This window comes from Fusarium redolens (assembly GCF_020744475.1).
Source record: "Fusarium redolens strain MPI-CAGE-AT-0023 chromosome Unknown BKA55scaffold_2, whole genome shotgun sequence".
Classification (NCBI taxonomy): Eukaryota; Fungi; Ascomycota; class Sordariomycetes; order Hypocreales; family Nectriaceae; genus Fusarium; species Fusarium redolens.
Window position 1 is genome coordinate 1,203,196 of NW_025763665.1, and position 18,436 is coordinate 1,221,631.

Sequence of the window (18,436 nt, forward strand, 5' to 3'; positions counted from 1 at the left end):
GCCTCGTCCTGAGTAGTTAGTTCAGCGCCCTCGTCGTGTAATTGGGCATACGACCAAAACGAGGCCCAATGTTAACTCAAGTCGACTACATCCAAGCTTCCGGTCCTCAAACCCATGTTAGTCCATCTGTTAATGGCAGACGTTTCGTCCTCGTTTTGCCACTCTAGGAATACTCACGAATTGAAAGGGGAGAAAACTTAGGCTCGTTCTACCATACACACTGTGATACTGTATACAATCTCAGCCTTGGTCACCCAAAGTGGAAACAACACCAACCGCTCCATCGACGGATGTCTACATAGCCGCATTCCCTCCAAACGCTGACCATGGAGCCCTAGGTACCTAGATACCTCAGTACCTCGACTTTTCAAGCTAGCAAGCCTCGCGAGAGACAGAAGGAGCAACAAGGTTGAGTGAGACACGAAACGAAACAAAAGAAAGTCTGCCAGTTCTCCCCTCTCTCGCACATGCCAGGCCAGGCAACTGTCTACCTCAGGTATCTACAATAACTCTCTACCTTAGTAGACCGTCTCCTTGGCTTCCATGGGGCTAAGCTTTGCTTTTTTTCAGCATTGACTTCTTTCGTGGCTTGCATTTGAGATGGTGTCCTTGCGCCGCCATCTCTACCATCCGGCTCCTCTGGCGGTGGGCTCTGACGTCCTCTAAAATATAGGCTATTCTCAATCCAGCGCACCGCAATTCGGTCTCCTTCCCATTCCCCTGATGGCATTGCTGAGAATGCCATCCTTTCTTCTTCACTCATTTACCTCATACTTGTGACTCAGATAGAGAAGAGAACATGTTCTTCCAAATACTATATCAGATACCCCGAGAATCAGTTAACTATGTACCTCCTTTCATTCTAGTAGCTCCTTACAATCAATGAAAATCTCTACATGGCTGTGAGAAGAATCTGTGAGCCTCTAATAACCCCTGGAAGATCCTTTCTGTCCCACCCCGCTTTCCTCTGAGTTTGGGTGTTTATCTCCAATCCCTTCTGGACTTTTCAGTCCATGTCCTCCATCACCTGACCCTCCTCTAGCTCTTCCTCGCTGACTAAATTAATCACCACCCACCATCCTTCTCCTCATCTCGATTCACTTTCACTATCCTGGCCTCTATCAGTACCTCTCATTTGTCGTCGGCTTTTATTGCTTTGTCTCTTAGCAGATTCATCTCCACATATGCTGCTCTTCTTCAAGGATAAGCAATTGGGCGGGGTTTAGGGCCTTGAGTTGGTTGCTCTCCCGTCCCAGCATCCAACCGATGTGACGTGTGAATACAGTTTTGTTTTGGCATTGGCAATCACAGGGAGAAGTTGCCAAAGACTAAGTAAGATATTCTGCCAAATCCGTTCATCCTGCGCCTTGGCTTGTCCAAACCTCAGCCTTCTCGGGGAGATTTGCACGCCTTTCTTCTGATTATCAAATTAGCAACCGTTGCGGCTGCACATCACAACAACTTGAGAGTCATGGGCACGAATTAAGGTGCAGGATCACAGCCAATATCTCAACAGAAGCAAGCCTCAAAGCAAAAAGTCAACGGCGCCTAAGCTCAATTGCGGGTGAGGGACAGCCTTCCAACATAGTTCAGCTGGTCCTGAGACCTAGACATACTGCTTATTCTGTCACTCCTACATAGTGCTAGGGCGACGCAAGGCTTGAACCTGACCTTATATTCTCAAAACCCTCTTCCGCAGAGCAGCTAAGATGTGGGTTCGGGATTGGCATATATGAGATAGCTTCAATTATGGATGCTATGAAATCATCGTGGACAGAAGTGTCTTTCTTACATCTCGATGACCCTTGGCAAGTGTCTGAGGACCGGCGGTTGGCTTCCAATGGCTGCAAGACCACTTCGATGACCTTGGCAGACATCAGCAACGATAACATCGGGCACGATGCCAGCCGGTCTACCAGTGGAGGTGAATAAGTTGGTCTGTGAATGGATCCCATTCCATCTTTTGGACAACAGCTCCCAGGTGTGAGATCCAAGAGCTTGAGACAAAATCCGAATCCCTTGTTCCTCACCCTGTCGCAAACCAGCTGCATCTGCATCTTGTCACTTCTGACGTCGTTACAAGCCTTACATACACAACCATGCACCCGGGTGCATGGTAAAGACAATGCTAACACGGGGAGCACGGCACATGAAGCACAACAAAACATCATGATAAGAATTCCATCTTGAGCCTTGTACCGAAGCACACACACCAGGCGTCTCCACCAGAAGATCCAACAAATGCCCACGTGCAATAATAAAGATGATAGACACGCATTTACTCTGTATGGAAAAAGAGAGACGTCCGTGGGCTTCAGCCAGATTTCCCCTCCACGTACAGCCACTCAGAAGCACAAGAAGATGCTTAGTGAGTGTCGATCACTACGTGCCTCCCCTCCCTATCGACCTTGCGTATGTTCCTTGCTGGTATTGTCGACTCCATGCCCAACCATCTTTGGCTTGTATTCAGAACCAAGAAAATGTCGAGGTAACAACTCCGTGACACGATCCAAAAGGTTGGGCGGCACGGCCCCCTTCTGCTTCCCCTCTCCCTTGACTCAGAGCGAAGACGACAGGAAGATGGGGAGATCCCTATGGGTGAAAATCTGCATCTGCCGGAGTCTTGCTCAAAAGTTCCTCTTAGAGTGTGGATGAGCCGCGGGTCCGGGCGTTGACTACCGAAGAAGTGTGAATGGTTCCATCCGTGCATGATGGTCTATCAGTTCGATGATACATCCTGCTCTATCTGCTCTGTAGAAGTCATCACACGTGCGGTGTAGCTACAGACAGAGTCGTGTGTATGGATAGCCAATCCGAACCAGCCTTCCATGGCTTTTGGGATCTTTCAGGCCCAAGCGTCCGGCTGAGATTCATGGCGACCTGAAAGGTAACATGCTCAATTCGCCAATGTTACTTTCGGTTGCTGACTTATGGAGAATTCTTTGGTGAGAACATAGTCAATAAATCGCTGCCAAGCTAACATCTAGCTAAACTGCTGCCTTCGGATGATCGTCGCTCTTGTTAATGAGGTGAAACCACCAGCTCGGTTGAAGGACCCCAATTCTCTTCTTCATCCCTGTAGCTGCAACGAACATGCGAAGTCGGCGGCTCCGCTGTGAGGTGAGGTGAGATGAGAATTGAAATGAGTGCTACACCAGTCTTGGCAAATCACCCGTTTCTTGACCCAGCAAGCGGTCAACACTCAGATCAACGTTAGGTAAAGGGGTTGGAAAGTAAGCCAACATCATTCACATGGTTGTGAGACAGGAGATTAGCACTCGGTGTAATGCAACCAGAGATTCGAAACATTGAAGCCGTTTTTATTATCTATCAGAACGCCCTGACGCATGCAATAACCCCCTTCCAACGTACAGCATTCCAAATTACTAGCCTCCCCAGATCCATACCTAACACAAGAAAAGAAAAATCCTTGGAATAAACCCCTGCTATCACCATTGTGAGCAACCTCGTGAGGCCAATCTTCCCTGTCTATACAAACTCTTACAGCACAATCGCCAGCTCCGGTCTATCCATCTTGTCTTCGTCAAGATTTGGATAATATGGCACCATTGCGTCAGCCCCCTGAACGTATGCGTCGTTGTACAGGCGCCAGTATGGGGTTCTGACCTTTCTTGCCGGATGGAACAGGCCCGCCCAGACGTAGTTGAGCACCAAGCCTGGTCCGACTGCCATTCGAATGGCCTCAATGGCCTCCACGATACGATCGATGACATGCGGGCTAGTCTCGAATAGATTGGGGTACAGAAGGTTGAGTAGATGCACCATAGCGTCCTCGCATCCCAGACCAACGACGCCCAACGCAATATGCTTGACGACGGAAGCTGCTGTTTGACGGTGGACCTGATCACGGTCGATAAGGGCGTCTTCCAATAAGGGAGTCACTGCGTAGACGTAGTCCTTTGCCATCTCGCCGATATACTCGAAAAGGAAAGAAAGCGACTTGAGCACACCATTCTGCACGTTGAGCTCAGGGACTCGGTATTCGTTCATGAGGGCAGGAAGAACTGTAAAGGGAGCACAAGTTTCGGCCACGATACCTATGGCAACAGCCGTGTTAACACGGGACTGGCGCTCCTGCACTCGAAGGTTGTTCAACAGAGTTGCCAACACATCCTGAGGACCAATAGCTTTGGCAATGAAACCAAACGTATTGTTCGCAGCTCGTCGAATGCCCTTTTTGTGAGCCTTAAGCATGTCGAGCAGCTCAAAGCAGATCCGCATCCATTCTCGGGCATTGACGCTCTCAGGTCCCCGATCCGCAATACGGCCGACCAGGTCAATCGTATTCTCCTGAACCTTTTCGTGACGGTTTCGCAGAATAGGGGTCAGTCGTGGGAGCAGCTCCTTGATGGGTGGTTGCATCTGTGCAATACCAACAACTGTAACAATGGACCGCAGGGCACCCAAGATAGATCCGAGAACTTCGGGATATTCTTCGCCCAGGTACTCGTAGAGCACAACGCCCAGCTTACCCATGAGGGCGTCCTCGCCACACTGCTTCATTACCATCGCAATTCGAGAAATCAGATCTGCTGCCTGTTGTCTAACCGTAGCCGATTTGTTGTTGAGTCGCCATAGAATAGTACTGACGATTTGCGGGATGTAGGGCTTGCAGCGAGTTCCCAAAGCATTGACAACAGAACCAAAGCCGTTGAGCATGATAATGTCTTCGACGCTCTGCTCCTGGAACGCATGAAGGATACCGTCTACAAGTCGCTCTTCTAGGCGCTCGCCGATATCTGCTGCGCCCAAGCTGGCAACAATCTTCTCCACCGTTTCAACAGTCATCTTTCGGTATGGTTCGCTCTCGTCTTTAAGGTTGTTGACGATCCTCTCCACGATTTCGCTGACTCCAACCTTTTGGCCGATATCGACAGTTGTTTCAACCACTTGTCGATAGTTTCGCTTATCCAAGGCCATTCTTCGTACCCAAAAGCTCTTGAAGAACTCGTCCAGAACGTGCTCCTTGAGGTATCCTGCAGTGACACCATCCGTCCCAGCGCACTGAGAGACAACCTTGAGAACCACCTTCTTCATTTCCTCGTCAGGCGAAGAGAACTCACGAAGCAGGATCTCCATGATTTGGCTGGTATAGTAATTGGCGTACTCCTCGTCCATCAGGGGAATGATGTATCCAACAGCCTTGAGGAAACCTGCAAGACCCTTGCCTCGCTGCTTGCGGGCGCCCGTCCACAGAGGGTTAAGGATGTCATCGAAACTCTCGATACCATAAGGATTGGAAGCCTCAGCTAATGCGGCAATGGCCAAACTGGTAACTGTTCTGACCTTTGTTTGTTCATCGTTGAGGTTAGGCCCAATACACTCAACAAGGCCCTTGAGGTGAGGAAGCACGGCACAGCCCATCAGAATAGGGATTTGCTGAACAATCTTCACACCTGTGTGACGGGCTTGCCATGACTTCTTGCTCCTGCAGACAGCTCTGAGGAAGGGCAGCAAAGCCGGGATGCCGAGGGCGGATGCTACCACAGCAAAAGCTCGTGCTGTTGTGTTCCGGACATATTCATCGACGTGGTCGATATCGGGTCGCATAGTGCTGATCATGGTAGCAAGACCAGCGGCCTTGCTCAGGTTAGAGATAATTTCGCGTCCCTCCACTCTGGCGTAGTAGTCTTGGTCGATGAGCAGTGGCTCAATAACAACCAGGATCTTGTGGACATAGGGGCGCACGAGGTCGTCGAGTTTGTAAAGAATTCGGTCAATAACTTTCACCAGCAAATGGCGCTCTTGATCCTCCAACGTCTTCTCCATGAGTAGGGGCAAGATTTGGTCAAAGAGAGGACCGGCTCCGAATTGCCTGGCATTGTCGGTAATCTGGCGAAGAGCAGTCTTTCTCATGGGGGGAGTACCGTTCTTGATCTTTAACAGAAGCCTCATGATCTTCCTCTCCTTCAGCTCTTCAACCGTTAGAGCATTCTCGTCAGAACCATCGGTAAGCTTCCCGAAATATGCCATGTCTTCAGCCTTGAAGAACTGTAGATCTCCAACTCCGGGGATCTCAGCAGGCATTGGTTTCCCACTGAAGCGTACTTGTTCGGGATCTTGCATCATGAAGCCTGTTTGGGGAGCAGGGGTGGCCATAAGCTTGTGTGCTGGAGCGCGGACAGGTTCGTAGCCAGGAGGAGGCTCGAGGATTTTGTAACCCTCGCTCTCGCCCGGTAGGAGGAGGTCGAGTTCTTCGTCGCTGAGAGGCATGTTTCGACCAATGTCGGTACCAAAAGTTGTTGGCAGAGTAGGTGCAGATGATGGGTGCGCAGGAGTAGCTAACCCTGTGTTACCCATGGGCGTAGCAGAAGGGGCCTGGTCCCATCGCGAGCGCTTCCTAGAAACCTCTGCTCCAGGTGCAGGAGCCTGGTCCCATCGCGAACGCTTGGGCTTGGCCGCTTCTGTGGCCTCGGCCCTATCATCCTCAGCGGGTGCCGACGACACATCCCATCTCTTCTTGCGCTTCCGAGCAGTTGAAGAAGCCTCGGTAGCTTCAACTTCAGCATTTCCATCTGTTAGCATGGGCTGTGCATCGCCTTCATCACCGGTTTTGCCCTCCTGCTTCGCTTTGATGGCCTGCAAAACGCGCTGCTCCTCCCTTTCTAGTTCACGAGCCTCCATGATCTCGCGATAGCTGGTACCATTCTCGGAAGTGCCAGCCTGGCGGTTCTCAGCGAAGGGATCGGCGCGTGTGGGAGTGAGGGCGCGATTGAATCGGCGCTTTTGATAATCTGTTTCACGGTCGACGATTCGACCACTGTTCTCGCCTTTCCCAGCAAGGATGTCATCTTCCTCCACACCACCTCCACGAGCGAACTCATCAATCATCTCTCGCGATGCGGTATACTGGCCAGTCAGCCGTCGCGTATTGTCACCGTCGCCCATCTCTTCATCGTCGTCGCCCATCGGTAGCGACGTGTGATACCCGGCAAATCTATCAGCTCCATCACGATCGTAGAGGGTGCTGTCGGCGCTGTCGGTCAACTTCTGCTTGGTGTCGTCGACTCGCTGATTTGCTTTATCAAAGGTTCGCGAACCCTTGTTGGCCCCAGAGGCAGCATTTCGCTCCTGCTGGAGCTTCTTGATGGTCTCGAAATCCGCGTCAGACATTTTCGATTATGATGTTCGCAGCTTCATCCCGGTTCGAGAGGACAAGGGGCGCTCGGAGCGTTATCGTTGCGCATGGAGAGTTGAAAATAGATGATGGGTGGTCGCAAAATTACACTCCTTGACGAAGCTTTCCTAGGTTGGGGGGCGATCTTCTCCACCCGAATTTTAACCGCTTGCTCAGAGATTCATGCATATGCCCGCTTACTGGAAGAGGCAAATTGTCAACAATGATTTACCCCTGGAAACCACATCTCCCACCCCTAAAGACATAATGAGTTTACACACGACGAATAGTGAATTTCGAGTTGAAGGGGCCTTGGCATTGAAATATCATGAAAAACGCCCTCCATTGAACTTGCGTCTATCCGGGGTAGCATCTCGAGAAACTGTGAATCGAATGGTATTATATATTAGTCCGCATCACAACAATACCCAAGTCTAGGAAATAGGTACATAGCCACGTCCTGGTGCCAGAAGTACTTGGGTTCAAGAAAAGTGCGAGCAACTTCTTATGGTGCGCTGATAGGCCTAACACCTGTCAACATGAGACTCAGACTCACCATAAGCCTTGTAAACCAAGTATTCAATATTTATCGATTATCTCACTTCGACGAAACAGTGAAGTAGATTTAGTTATTTTTCCTGTCTTAACTGGGCGTTGAAAGGCACTCTTATGAAGTGCGCACCCTTTTCGACCTTCTCATCTGTTTGATCTCCTCCAGCCCTTGCTCATCTTTGGGTTCAATGACCGGTGTTTCTTCTTTCACCATAGTGTCACTGTCAGTAATGGTAATAGTCGTCTTCGTTTTTGATCTGGTATGTTCTGTGGAATCGTACGCCATCAGTTTCAACACGGTAGGCTCGTCCTCTTCTTTTGCAGCCTGAGCTGCAAACTCTCTCAAATCAGCGGCAAAGAGGACTGAGTGAGCCCAGCCGGCAAATGGCCCCCAGAGGCTTCGGAAGTGGTCCCCCACAGCCTCGTAAGTGGCCTTGTTTAATGTCTTGGCCTTTGATTTCCCAAACTTGTAGTCTCGCTGAGCGATTTGCCAAACATGAGTGTCGACCGGAACTGCCTCTCCCCAGCCGAGGCCCATGAGGCATACGCAGTCGGCAACTTTGGGGCCAACCCCCTTCAAAGTGAGTAGTTGCGCCAGTGCCTCTTTGTAACTTGCATGCTTCTCCTTCGGTACAGGCGTTGTGTTGAAGCCTGGTTGGTCAGGGTTCCGAAGGCTTTCCAACCAGGTTTCAGGCTTCTCGTTGGCAACCATCCGTGCTGTTTCAGCAATGTACTTTGCCCGGTATCCGAAGCCTAATTCTCGAAGACGTGATTCAACACCATCTCCTGTAAGGTCTTGAGGCGATGGGAAGTCGTGAAATGGCTCGTCTCCCATATATGCAATGAGGGGGCCGTAATTCAGACACAGCTTATACACCTTGGATACTCGATCAGTTATGAGTCAAAACCTTTACACACGAAATACACCCACCATTTGTGATATCCGCGTAATATTGTTGTTGCTGCTACAGATAAAACATATCAACGTCTCCCAGGCATCTTGACTGAGAATTCGAACGCCTTTAAACTGGGGAGCCCTCTTTTTGAAGTTGGCATCATCATCTGACCACTGTTTATAAAGCGGTTCGAGGCTAGTATCCAGGTTGAAATAGTGCCGTAGGAGAGCTTCTGTATTGTTGGGTGGTGGCGTCAAAGGTTTGGGAGCTGGAAAGGTGACCCGATAGTGCAGATGAGTCGAGTCCTGCTTCAGGTGAAGAAGTCGTCCATGTAAAGTGCAGGTCCTGAAGCTATTAGTATATTCGACAGGCTGTGGTTCGAAAACAACTCGCCATTCATGGTTGATCTTCTGCCATCTAAAAGATTGCCCACATCTTAAGGTGGTGTTGATACAAAGCTCCCCAAGTGTGACGGGCAATTTTTGCCAATCCGTCTTCCCCACGACAGACATTGAGGAAAAGAATCGAACTAACTACTCTTATTGTAAGAGGCATCAACAAGAGAGATGCGTTAGAGAACGAATTGGCAGAATGAAACTAATACTTTGATGTCCGTGGCGACTCAAGGCTGATGATGTAATAGGCTATTCTGAACGCTATAGCCCCTGAAACTCGACAGCTTACCTGAGTACGAACATAAGCCAAACCCCAACTGTTAAGAGCTCAAGAACAACATACTCTCACGTAGTTGATACAAGGATTCATAATTATATAGATACTGCCCCAGGAACGTGTTTAAGATCAAATATGACAGGTTTTAGCTACATATAATATATATCATGAGTCTAGTTCACGGAATTGCTTATTCTCGACTCTGTATGCTGCTGGAGGTTTTCGCAAGCTGCCCAAGCCTAACCGAGAGGCCAAGTCCTAAATATTGGCGCTAGGCCCAAACCTTACTAACGTTAGCGCCTCTGGCAAAAAAAGCTCCAGCCTCGCGCGATGCCTACCAGCTCTTTGAAATTGGAACCTCGTTGCGGCTTGAATCAACGAATCCGCCTACCAACCATTCACATTCATCAATTTCAGAGAACACATCCAAGCTCTGAAGTCGCTTGTCGCTGCTAAAAGTATGAACGGTGACAGCTATTCTTCCCGAGGTAAGTCCTATTGCCAAAGTGATACTTAATCGCGTCGCGTCGCTAAAACCTTACAACACAGATGGGCGCAGGGGACGAGATTATCCTGTAAGTAACCCATCTCACCCTCTCTAATGTGATTCAAGCTGACTTCGCTTAGCCTAGAGGTGAAAGAGGTGAAAGAGGTGAAAGAGGTGATAGAGGTGATAGAGACGATCGTCGAGACCGACACCGTGACCGCGACCGCAGACGATCTCGTTCACCGGACCACCGAAGCCATCGACGAGGTGAAGGCGATGTCGATGCCTACTCTTCCAGCAGAAACCACCGTGATCGTGAGCGTGAAGACAGATACTCGGGCCGCGAAAGACGAGGTGGCGATCGTGAGTGGGATCGTGATCGAGGATCATCCCGTCGAGACGCCAGGCGCGACGACGACGATCGGCCAAACAGGCGAGACCGAGATCCCTACGAAGACCGTCGTCGCGGTGGAAGAGACCGACGTGAGGACAGATTTCCGGCACATCAGGAGCGCCGTAGCGCGAGCCCGCCACCTAAGAAGCGAGAGCCAACTCCAGATCTGACCAACATCGTGCCTGTCCTCGAACGCAAGCGTCGCCTGACTCAGTGGGATATCAAGCCTCCGGGCTACGAGAATGTTACAGCTGAGCAAGCCAAGCTGTCGGGCATGTTCCCTCTTCCTGGCGCTCCTCGGCAACAGCCAATGGACCCCAGCAAACTGCAGGCGTTTATGAACCAGCCTGGTGGGCAAGTCACGAGCGCTGGACTGAAAGCCAGTAACTCACGCCAGTCGAAGCGACTTTTGGTTTCAAGAATCCCTTCTGGCACAAGCGAAGAGGCTCTCATGTCTTTCTTCAACCTCCAGCTCAATGGATTGAATGTCATTGACACCACAGACCCTTGCGTCCTGTGCCAGTTCTCCAACGACCGGTCATTTGCTGTCATCGAGTTCAAAGATGCCCCGGAGGCAACAGTTGCTCTGGCAATGGATGGCATATCTATGGAGGCCAACGATGCATCGAATGGTACAGATGGAGGCCACCGTGGTCTTGAAATTCGCCGGCCTCGTGACTACGTGGTGCCTGCAGTAACTGAGGAAGTCTCCTACGATTCCGAGGTCGTCTCTAACATCGTTCCGGACACCGTCAACAAGCTCAGCATTACCAATATCCCAACCTTTCTGACAGAAGAGCAGATCATTGAACTGCTGGCTAGCTTTGGCAAACCCAAGGCTTTTGTTTTAGTTAAGGACAGAGGGACAGAAGAATCCAGAGTGAGTATCCCAACCTGTTGTGTAAAACTAAGATTTTCTCTCTAACCTTCTCAGGGTATCGCTTTTGCCGAATACCAAGACCCTGCCGCCTCCAACCCAACTGCGCTTGACACGCTCAACGGAATGGAAATTGGAGGCAAGAAGCTCAAGGTTAGCAAGGCCAGTATCGGTCCTACACAAGTCGCCAACTTCGACGTGGGTATTACCGCTATCAGTGGTCTTGCTTCTCAGACTGCCAATGAGGTTGAAAGCAGTCGAGTACTTCAGCTTCTAAACATGGTGACTGCCGAAGAGCTTTTGGACAATGACGACTACGAAGGTGCGTGATCTTAACCATTTAAAAGAATCTTTACTGATGAAGCTTTTCAGAAATTTGTGAAGACGTTAAGGAAGAATGCTCCAAGTTTGGTAAAATTATTGATGTCAAGGTTCCTCGACCCACTGGTGGCAGTCGACAATCTGCTGGTGTAGGCAAGATCTTTGTTAAGTACGAGAGGGCCGAGGATACAGCAAAGGCTCTGCAAGCTCTTGCAGGACGCAAGTTCGCTGACAGAACTGTCGTGACAACATATTTCCCAGAGGTAAGCTCAGTCTCCCAGGTTTTGGTTTATAGTGACTGACACAGTATGCAGGAGAACTTCGACGTTGGGGCATGGTAAGAGGTAATATCGGTCCCGTTCAGGGCGACCAAGGAGAAAACATGTTTGCTACCTTGGGTATATGGGTTGAGGGGGCAGGAGTCTTCTATCGGTGTACGGGTAGGGAATCAATTGAAAATGTAAAACACGGGGCATGACAAAGCATTTGGTCTCATCGAATTCAACACTACCTACCTTCGTATGTATGAGCAGGTACTTAAGTGCACGTCAGGTACTAATTAGCATGTCGATGTGAATTTGTCTTATTTGAATGCAAGCTTCACTACTACAGGGCGCGAACACATGTTTATGGATTAATACACATTGGTGGGACTAGTCAAGAACAGCGTACATTATAGGTATTTGCAAATATCTAAGGGAATTTATTGGAAAAACTCAGCTCGAAGAATCTGTGCTCGGTTAGTGTCAATGCCTAACAGAGGAAAGCAAGCAGAATTGCAAGTAAATGACCAGATCAGAAGTCCTGTTCATTCATTGAGCCCGAGGGCTCTAACATAAGAGGTACCAGAAATAAAGTAAAAAGTGATTTATCATCATGTCGAGGTCGACTGAGACGGTATGAGGAGCATTTGAACTTACCATATGATCGAAAGAAGTTGCGCAAAGCTACTTGAGCTTTGCTTCTTGTAGAACATCAAGAAAGAAAAACTCGAATCGCGACAGCAAGAAAATATGAAGAAACGCGACAGCGCTGAGCTTGGACCATAGACACACGTGACCTTCTATCTAGCCTCTCCGCCGTGGCATATCGATTCGCAGCTCGCTACCCTAATAAAAGTGGATCGCACACAATTACTTCTCAGGCAATTCTCTCAAAAGTTCATTTTGCAACTCCACGACTCCAACACTGATCATCCAGCATCACCACGCCAAACCGACAAGATGGGCCGACTTCACAGCAAGGGAAAGGGCATTTCTGCCTCCGCTCTCCCCTACTCTCGCTCCGCTCCTGCGTGGTTGAAGACCACCCCCGAGCAGGTTGTTGAGCAGATCGCCAAGCTCGCCCGTAAGGGTGCCACTCCCTCTCAAATTGGTGTTGTCCTTCGCGACAGCCATGGTATTGCCCAGGTCAAGCTTGTCACCGGTAAGGATTGCGCGAATGGAAAATTAAAGATCGAAGCAACTAACGGATAATCGCAGGTAACCGAATTCTCCGAATTCTGAAGTCCAGCGGTACGGTTCCCTGATCGAATAAAGGATGTGGCGGTGGAAACAAATACATCTACAACGGAGAAACACCATCTCCCTAATGCCTCTGTACGGTTGAGACTGACAGAGAGATTTTAACAGGCCTCGCTCCCGAGCTCCCCGAGGATCTGTACATGCTTATCAAGAAGGTGCGCCAGTCATGTCAAAATTTCCTCAGCCGCACAATTTCATGCTAACAAATAAAAAGGCTGTCGCCGTCCGAAAGCACCTTGAGCGTAACCGCAAGGACAAGGACTCCAAGTTCCGCCTCATTCTTATCGAGTCCCGAATTCACCGCCTGGCTCGTTACTACAAGACCGTCGGTGTTCTCCCTCCCACCTGGAAGTACGAGTCCGCTACCGCCAGCACCATCGTCGCTTAAGCGAACATATAACGAAGGATGGCCGTATTGGTTGGAGGTGATGGTTTCCCGGGTCACGGAGTTGGGGGACAAATATGGAAAAAGTTGCATTTAGAGCCATGATGCTTTTTGCTCGCCCCTTCTGGGAGGATCAACAGCGACGTCGACGGCTCAAATAGAAAGCTCTTCGACCGCTGAAAGTACGCGTATGCAATGGGGCATTCTCAACCCAGTGACGATAAAATTATTGAACCTGAACGCCATCTATGCCTTCCGTTACCATGCCAATTGCGTGCTATCGTGGGAAATTTTGTGATAGCTTGAATCTAGCCAGTCCCTTCCAGTTCCTTTGACTTTTGAATGAGATACTCTCCTAGTACCCGGAGGGGATCGTTCGGCCTGTGATGTTGTTAGTCGCCATTCACAAAGCATAAGAAAGACGAGAACTACTTGTCTTTTGCCAATTGCTTCACGCCCTCCAACAATACTCCGGTGACTTTTGTATTGAGATATCGCCGTGTTGAATCGCCATGAGGTGGAGCTTCGGCTGGTATGCTAAGACCAGAATCCGGATGCGCAGAAGCAGCTCTAGAACCTTGCGCCGGGGTTCCTGTTCGTGGAGGTATGGGGCTGGGCGCATGAGTAGCTGGAGCAGGAGATGACTGTTGGAGGTTAATAGTCTGTTCTTTGAATGACGCCTGATACAAGAGAAAGAAGATTGAAGAAGCGAGCCCAGGTAATGAGTGCAAGGTAGACAAAAAATCTCGAGGAGCAGATGGAGGGGGGAGAACATACTGCAGGGTGGTCGACTGGCGCATCAGACATTGTCACATCCTTCTGCAGAGCGTCTGTGGTAGTTCCATTGGCAACAGATTCAGTTGGTGCTACGACCTGCGGTGTTTCTGCCGTTGGCTCTGTTCTGGGAGTTTCGTCAACCATTGTCGATGAGATCAGGCGATGTAAGGTACTCAACAGAATGGCGCTGTTGACAGGTACTTATCGAAGTTGCTAAAGTGAATGGAGGTGCGGAATGTTGTCGCGCCGGTTGATTTTCGGATCAAGATAACTAACGATAGGCACCCCCGCGAGGTCATGTGCTTTCGTGTTCAACTAACGTGCCTACCTTGTCTTTGTCATCGCGTCCACATCTTTAGACATCCATTCGTTAATAGTGTTTCCAACTTCTACCTTTGCCACTCTAGTTAAATCTGGCATGGCTAAAGTTAAATTATGGATGCGTTCGTGACGAGGCTTCCCAAGCCGCAAAGTCAGCTTGGCGAACAAGTTTGTGGTGGCTCACCAGAAAAGGAGAGGCCTTCCAAGCGAGCCAAACGGCAGGGATCACCAGACTCTGAAAGTGGCCTATGCCCCGATTACCACAAGGAGATTTCACCGAGGGAGAATGTGCCCAACAATGAAACAGCTGAAGCAAAATGTCAAATTGAGGAACATCTTCGAATTACGGATATTGAGAGTGCGTTGCCGCCCGCTGCTGAAGGCCAAGAAGCAATCGAGCAGTATGAGGCGATGAAGTCATCACAGGCCTCGGCCCATGTCGAGGATGACACGACAGAAACACCTCAGCCACTTTGGGTTAAAGGACGAAGCTCTATTTATGTAGACGCCTTCAATCTTGCCCTTGATACTGTCCTAGAAGAAGAATCGCATTTATTTGATGAGAAAGAAACCGAGGTTTTTAAACAATGGAGAGAACTGAACTACGAGGCTCAATATCTGTATGCCCTCTACGCATTGCTACAAACCTGATAGTCGCTCACACTTTAAAGTTACGTCAGGCTCTTCCTGAGGAAAACTGCATCATGGCACCGTCATAGCCGTCTTGGATATCATAACGACATTTCGGACCTTGAGGCAGCCATAACCACACTGCAATCGTCTCGTGTTCTGCCAGCGAGCACAGCCACCCCAACACAGAGCCCAGTTCATGGCCTTGAACTTGAAGAGTCGAGACTGGGTGAGACGTTCAGCTTTGCAGATAGATCAGAAGATCATATTAGGTTTGTAGAAGAGGCTGCGTCACTGCTCAGCCTGGACGAGTTGAAAGAGCTTGCCAAGGAAGCAAAAGTCCAAGGACGCAATAAGTCAGAACTCATTCGTTCACTAGTAAAGATGAGCAAGCAACAGTCTGGATTGATGTCGGTCGGCCTCAGCAGACACAACAGCCGTGGTTCTGTTTCCGAGGACCTGGAAAACTGTGATGCAAAAGTCATGGGAAAGGACACCGCAAACCTTCGGCGAGAAGATTCGAATCGAGAGCAGCATTTTCTTACGAAAATTCTCGCTATACTTGGGCCTTGCATTCGATTGTCGCCATCAGCTTTCAAACTTTTTGAACGGGTGCATCTTGTGTTCTACCGATCGACGGAGTGGACAGAGAAATCACTAACAACAATCATTCTTGCTAAAATTGCAAGACGTCATTTTCCCGAATACATTGTGTGCCGAACTTCGACTATATTTGCGTCACGCCTGCACCTACTGGAGTATGAAAATGCCATCCGTATGGAGGCCGAAGTCGATGCATGGGAGTTCAGTAGCCCACCCGGAGAGGAGGGCCTCAGACAGATGGTCAACATTTTTGAGAAGGTTTACCCGCGATGGAGGATACTGGTTGAAGAAGAGCAACACAAGGAACATACAGTCTATGAAATGGGAGAGGGTGCTTACTTGAGACGGTTTACGCCAGGCCATTCTTATACAAGAATTGTCCATAAAGCAGCGCCAATTTTTGGAAAGCTCAAAGAACATCTTAGAGAGCATAAACTACTCACTGAGCTTCTCGACCAACGGTTGTTCCATCCAGCAAGACGAGGTGGCTGGTACCAACGAAAGGCTCTTCTGGAGGAGCATTATATGCCAACTTTGGACCCGAATCCCAAATTCACAGACCCCGAACAGCAGAAGAAACATTGGAAGAAAATCGCAGTTGCTACTTGTGAGGCTGGCCTACAAGACCCGGACTGTCATCTGATCTTTCACTATGACCTGCAAAAACGCCTTGTCAAGCTGGAAAAGAAACTACGTATACCACGTCGCTTACAACACGATTTTGGCCATGTTGATCTGCAAAAGCCTGTCGAACACACCATTGAAGGAATTCAACTCAAGAAGGATATCATTGCCAAGGGCGGTCGCCAAGCTTCAACGAAAACAATATGGCTCGATGAGCTAGACACCCAAGAGGAGTGTAGCGTTGAAGCAATGTGCCTCAGCCAATATCGATCAGAGGGTTGGAAGGGGTATCACGCCGAGGGTGGAATTATCCGCACTCTTTTCGCGTACCTCTTTTACGATGTTCTCTTTATTTATATTCCAAATGTGTTTCAGACAGCATACCAGACATGTCCGCTGGATCTTCACACTGATGCTTTCTACCCGTCCCGAGCATCAGAAATTAATCACAGACTGGTCGAGATTGCCAATGGAGAGGCACCACGACTCATTCGCAAAGTCTGGGAGACAGAACATGAGAGAAGAACAAGTGTGGTGGGCCTGAACTGGGATTTCGAGATTAATGACCTCGTAGAGCTTGTCGGGTGCTTCGAGGGAAGCGCTCTTGCAGCAGTATGCAAGGTGATGGCTCAAGAGTACAGACAACGAGGCAGCGGTATCCCGGATCTAATTCTGTGGCGCACTAACAATATACCAGAAGATCCAAACAAGGTGCCTGGAAGGGCAAGGGGGGAGGTTATGTTCTCGGAAGTCAAGAGCGCCAACGACCGGCTGAGTGATACTCAACGGCTCTGGATCCATGTGCTTACTGGAGCAGGGGTGAAGGTTGCGCTCTGCAACGCCATAGCAAAGGAAGTGAGGGAAGTGGGTTGATCCCATGTCCATGGCCAGAATGAACTTCGTGCTATTGAATCACATTTCATGGCAAGAGGGGGACAGGGCATTTTGGTTTCCATTAAACTAAAAAGATGCATCTTAAGTTCCAAACTACCCTGCAATTTCACATTGCATTCAACCCAGTCAAACCATGGGGCGGCGATCTTCTCGTTCTGGAAAGACTATGATTATTTACATGCGTATGAAAAAGAGAGGTTCTAGCTAGGAGTGATGATCCGACGATCTAACTTTTGAGCCAAAATTAGCAACTGGGAAAGCATATTGGAAACATGATCTAGGGGCGTTGTTCCACCCAGCAGCCGGGTCACAGCGGTCTCAAACTCGTTTCTAATCTCAGACTCAAGGCTGAGGATTCCTCCTTGGTTTCAGATAGGCGGGAGGCGTGAGCTGGGAATCTCGCCTGCATGGTAGCCAATGGAAGGACTGCGCGCGAGACGATGTGATGCGCAGGGTTGTCACATCACCACATGCGTATCTCGTCACTGGCGCATTCGGTGGGTTGGGCGAGTCAATAGGCTATGGGGACTCTTACTCTAGGTTCTGTAGCCTCTCGGAAGCATCCTCTGCTTGCTGGACACGATGCCACGAGGAGCTGGGCTTCTGGGAAACAGGAGATTACGCGGGGTAGCTCGGGCTTTTTTCACCTGTCGGACTTGTGCCATGGTAATCGGGTGATAGTGTCCCAGGACCTTGGTCACCTGGATGACAAGAGGTGATGAAATGAGCTTGAGTTTGGGTTAGGCGTGAAGAGCCTAAGCTTAAGTTTACGGGCAGTGAGGTTCAACATATGGTCACAGGCTGGTGCGGACCAAAGATTCACGTCCTCACGTCCTTGGTGACAATACCACTGGAGGCCATTGGAAACACGCCAACTGGTCTACTAGCGCATTGTATCCCTCGCAGTAGCTGGGTAGTATGCGCGAAACAAATCGACAAGAGTAGAAACGAGAGCGAGAGGGGGAGACGCAAACACAGACGCACCTGAAGCAAGACAACACGACACGACATATAGCGCAGGCATTACCATTACAGACCATACAGGATAGACAAGAAACAACGCTTCTGCATGTTGCCATGTCCTCAATCCATCAAGAATCCCAACCCTCACAAATACAAATCGAAATCGTCGACCCACAGCCCTGGGCGCTTAGCACGGATCCAATCATGTCAACTCGCCCTCTATGGTGAGTGATGGGCTCTCCCGCCTTGGCCAATAGCACATTCAAAGTCCATCGCCCGGCGCTTACAAGCCCAGTTTATGGGGCTCCCTGATTCCGCTTGGACCAGGGTGCTGGGTCGCCAGAAGCTAGAAACCACGCCGCTTTTAAGTCTAAGTCTT

At 49.6% G+C, this 18,436-nt stretch overlaps 7 protein-coding genes across 7 annotated transcripts; 3 read left to right on the forward strand and 4 right to left on the reverse strand.

Annotated features, from left to right (window-relative positions):
- Window positions 1-3,501: 3,501 nt before the first annotated feature.
- BKA55DRAFT_533828 (armadillo-type protein) lies at window positions 3,502-7,134 on the reverse strand (the record flags this gene model as incomplete). The annotated part of the gene is made up of 1 exon (XM_046189520.1): window positions 3,502-7,134. One exon carries the CDS (start codon window positions 7,132-7,134, stop codon window positions 3,502-3,504), a length of 3,633 nt encoding a protein of 1,210 aa, XP_046054859.1.
- Window positions 7,135-7,805: 671 nt separating this feature from the next.
- BKA55DRAFT_499709 (DNA glycosylase) lies at window positions 7,806-9,098 on the reverse strand (the record flags this gene model as incomplete). Its single annotated transcript, XM_046186675.1, has 2 exons — window positions 7,806-8,567; window positions 8,622-9,098. The coding sequence occupies 2 exons, from the start codon at window positions 9,096-9,098 to the stop codon at window positions 7,806-7,808; spliced, it is 1,239 nt and encodes a 412-aa protein (XP_046054860.1).
- A 620-nt stretch (window positions 9,099-9,718) lies between these two features.
- On the forward strand, window positions 9,719-11,639 carry BKA55DRAFT_501241 (uncharacterized protein; the record flags this gene model as incomplete). Its single annotated transcript, XM_046186814.1, has 4 exons — window positions 9,719-9,764; window positions 9,920-11,019; window positions 11,074-11,338; window positions 11,389-11,639. 4 exons carry the CDS (start codon window positions 9,719-9,721, stop codon window positions 11,637-11,639), a joined length of 1,662 nt encoding a protein of 553 aa, XP_046054861.1.
- An 895-nt stretch (window positions 11,640-12,534) lies between these two features.
- Window positions 12,535-13,506, forward strand: BKA55DRAFT_162329 (ribosomal S13/S15 N-terminal domain-containing protein). Its single transcript, XM_046184982.1, has 4 exons — window positions 12,535-12,762; window positions 12,819-12,851; window positions 12,969-13,015; window positions 13,075-13,506. Exons 1-4 carry the CDS (start codon window positions 12,561-12,563, stop codon window positions 13,246-13,248), a joined length of 456 nt encoding a protein of 151 aa, XP_046054862.1. The 5' UTR covers window positions 12,535-12,560; the 3' UTR covers window positions 13,249-13,506.
- A 47-nt stretch (window positions 13,507-13,553) lies between these two features.
- Window positions 13,554-14,166, reverse strand: BKA55DRAFT_684310 (uncharacterized protein; the record flags this gene model as incomplete). Its single annotated transcript, XM_046198622.1, has 3 exons — window positions 13,554-13,626; window positions 13,678-13,889; window positions 14,023-14,166. The coding sequence occupies 3 exons, from the start codon at window positions 14,164-14,166 to the stop codon at window positions 13,554-13,556; spliced, it is 429 nt and encodes a 142-aa protein (XP_046054863.1).
- Window positions 14,167-14,457: 291 nt separating this feature from the next.
- Window positions 14,458-17,073, forward strand: BKA55DRAFT_500370 (VRR-NUC domain-containing protein; the record flags this gene model as incomplete). Its single annotated transcript, XM_046186748.1, has 2 exons — window positions 14,458-14,963; window positions 15,015-17,073. 2 exons carry the CDS (start codon window positions 14,458-14,460, stop codon window positions 17,071-17,073), a joined length of 2,565 nt encoding a protein of 854 aa, XP_046054864.1.
- A 750-nt stretch (window positions 17,074-17,823) lies between these two features.
- On the reverse strand, window positions 17,824-18,311 carry BKA55DRAFT_162394 (uncharacterized protein). Its single transcript, XM_046184983.1, has one exon. It carries the CDS (start codon window positions 18,171-18,173, stop codon window positions 17,922-17,924), a length of 252 nt encoding a protein of 83 aa, XP_046054865.1. The 5' UTR covers window positions 18,174-18,311; the 3' UTR covers window positions 17,824-17,921.
- Between the last annotated feature and the right edge of the window lie 125 nt (window positions 18,312-18,436).